The sequence below is a fragment of the Myotis lucifugus genome, unplaced genomic scaffold (assembly GCF_000147115.1).
Source record: "Myotis lucifugus unplaced genomic scaffold, Myoluc2.0 scaffold_97, whole genome shotgun sequence".
Taxonomy (NCBI): domain Eukaryota; kingdom Metazoa; phylum Chordata; class Mammalia; order Chiroptera; family Vespertilionidae; genus Myotis; species Myotis lucifugus.
Window position 1 is genome coordinate 882,730 of NW_005871145.1, and position 2,897 is coordinate 885,626.

The following is a 2,897-nucleotide window of genomic DNA, read 5'->3' on the forward strand; positions in this document are numbered from 1 at the left end:
GCCCTTGTCAATTTGATTTAAAATGCCAGAGTAAAAAAAAAAAGTGAAGTACTGAAAATTCAGATTGATAGTTACAAAATAATATGAGGATGTAACATTCAGCACAGGAAATATAGGCAATAATATTGTAATTTGGTACCAGTTGGGTACTGGAAATATCAGAGGATATTTGTAACCTATATGATTGTCTAACCACTATGCTATACACCTGAGACTAATACAAAATAATATTGAATGTAAATTTTTTTAAATATATTTTATTGATTTTTCACAGAGAGGAAGGGAGAGAGATAGAGAGTTAGAAACATCGATGAGAGAGAAACATCGATCAGCTGCCTCCCGCACATCTCCCACTGGGGATGTGCCCGCAACCCAGGCACATGCCCCTGACCGGAATCGAACCCGGGACCCCCCAGTCCGCAGGCCGACGCTCTATCCACTGAGCCAAACCGGTTTCGGCTGAATGTAAATTTTAATGAAAAAAATATTTTTAAATGACAAAATGATCATAACAATAACAGCAATAATAATAAAATATACCAGGGTAAAAAAAAAAAAAAAGACATTGCACCAGGAATATCTACACATCTTTGTCACCAGAAATGTCTACAGATGAGTATATATCCCATTCATGAGCTTTCCATGGAAACACATACCATACCGTCTATGTACATTTATTCCAAGCATTGATATTGGCAACTGGATACTAAATAGGTAATTCTAAATCAAAAACTGAAGTTAAAGTCACTTATTTTCCTCAGGCAATAGATGAACTCAGCAAAGGAAGATTCAGCACTTTCTGTTCTCTTTTTCAGGAGACATGTTTGCTAGGAGCCCTGTCCTCAACCAGTCCGGCCCCACTGAGTTTGTGTTCCGAGTATTCACTGCTGTCCCTGAATTCCAGGCCCTTCTCTTCGTCCTCTTCCTCCTCCTCTACCTGATGATCCTTTGTGGCAACACAGCCATCATCTGGGCGGTGTGCACACACAGCTCCCTGCGCACCCCAATGTATTTCTTCCTGTCCAACTTGTCCTTCATAGAGATCAGCTACACCACCGTGGTGGTGCCCTTGATGCTTTCCAACATCTTTGGAGCCCGGAAGCCCATTTCTCTGGCTGGCTGCGGGGCCCAAATGTTCTTTTTTGTCACACTTGGTAGTGCTGACTGTTTTCTCTTGGCAATCATGGCATATGATCGCTATGTGGCCATCTGCCACCCACTGCACTACACCCTCATCATGACCCAGAAGCTGTGCATCCAGATGGTGGGCTGTGCTGTGGGTCTGGCGCTCTACCTGTCCCTGCAGCTCACATCTTTAATCTTCACCTTGCCCTTCTGTGGACACCTCCGGGAAATCAACCACTTCCTCTGTGATGTGCCTCCGGTCCTGAGGCTGGCCTGCGCTGACATCCATGTGCACCAGGCCGTCCTCTATGTCGTGAGCATCCTCGTGCTGATTGTCCCTTTCATCCTTATTTCTGTCTCCTATGTGTTCATCACCATGGCCATCCTGCGCATCCGTTCTGTTGAGGGCCGCCGCCGGGCCTTCTCCACCTGCTCTTCCCACCTCACCGTGGTCTTGCTACAGTATGGCTTCTGTGCCTTGGTCTACCTGCGTCCTCAATCTAGCTCTTCTGTGGATGAGGATCGCCAATTTGCCCTCATTTATACCTTTGTCACCCCCTTACTCAACCCCCTGATTTACACCCTTAGGAACAAGGATGTCAAAGGTGCCCTCAGGAATGCCATCATCGGTAAAGCAGCCTTGGACACTGATTGAAGGCTTAGGGGAACTAGGGTGGGTGTCTGTAGGTCTCCATGATAATGAACTCTAAACAACAAATATAAAATTATAACACTGACTTTCTCACACTTTTCAGTTAACATTTCTCTTTTGCCACATTTGCTCTATGTCTATAATTCACAGTCATTTTCCTGAAGTGTCTTAAACAAGACTTGAAAATTTGGACAAACCTTTCTATGGAGGAGCTCTAGTCTGCTAGTCCTAATTGAAAGATTCTTGACTCAGACATGACATTAGCTCTATCAGGGAACTCTCACCCCATACACGCTGTGAGTAAAGGTTGGTACCTTTAGACGGCCTGTCTCCTGAGGAGGCAATGATATTAATTTATCCCATGAAAGATGCCTCGAATAAGGACTATTCATTAAGACATATATTTCACTCAAATAAATATATTTTATTATTGTTTTAGTTATGAGTGTATGGCTAAACATAACTTATTTAATGCATCCATATCCTTTACTTCATGCACCCCAACTGGTCATCTTCATTTCCTTTCATTCTTCCATGCAGGGAGCTGTCAGAATTAGCATTCACTGACAAGGCTCTCACGCTATGTGTCATTCATGCAAGAGTATGGAAGACAGCTTGGTGTTGATGCCAGCACTGCTTTCATGAGCTGCCTATGCTGGTGGTTTCAGGTAGCCTTGTTCTTACCCCTTCATCACCTCTTCCAGTGCCCTCATAATGGCTGCTGCTCAGATAGCCACTCAGCAGGTGGCACTACTGTTCCTCCCACCTCAGCAAGGTCCTGCTGCAGGATGGTTGCTACACCTTCCTGTCCCTATACCCCAACCACAGGTAAACCCTCAAGTAGAATGGGCTTCCCTTTCTGGTGTTCCCCACTGACACCATACTGCTCATCTCTCTCTCTCTCTCCTGTCTCTCTTGCTCTTTCTCGCTCTTGCCCCCCTTCTCTACCTCCCTTTCTCCTTCCTTTAATACCTCCCTCTCTCTCTAAAAATCAATGAAAAAAAATATCCTCAGGTGAGGATTAACAACAAAAAAATAGGAGCCCAATTCTGTAAAACACATGTATAATGATGAATGCAAAAACACCAAAAAGTTAACAGTTGTTATCTGTGGTTTGTAG

The 2,897-nt window shown here is 44.1% G+C and overlaps 1 protein-coding gene across 1 annotated transcript; it reads left to right on the top strand.

Annotated features, from left to right (window-relative positions):
- The first annotated feature begins 820 nt into the window (after positions 1-820).
- Positions 821-1,780, top strand: LOC102417725 (olfactory receptor 10Q1). The gene has a single exon (XM_006092032.1). It carries the CDS (start codon positions 821-823, stop codon positions 1,778-1,780), a length of 960 nt encoding a protein of 319 aa, XP_006092094.1.
- Positions 1,781-2,897: the final 1,117 nt, after the last annotated feature.

Bases quoted from the DNA above. Each gene is read 5' to 3' on its own strand.
- LOC102417725 (XM_006092032.1), top strand. From the start codon at position 821: ATGTTTGCTAGGAGCCCTGTCCTCAACCAGTCCGGCCCCACTGAGTTT.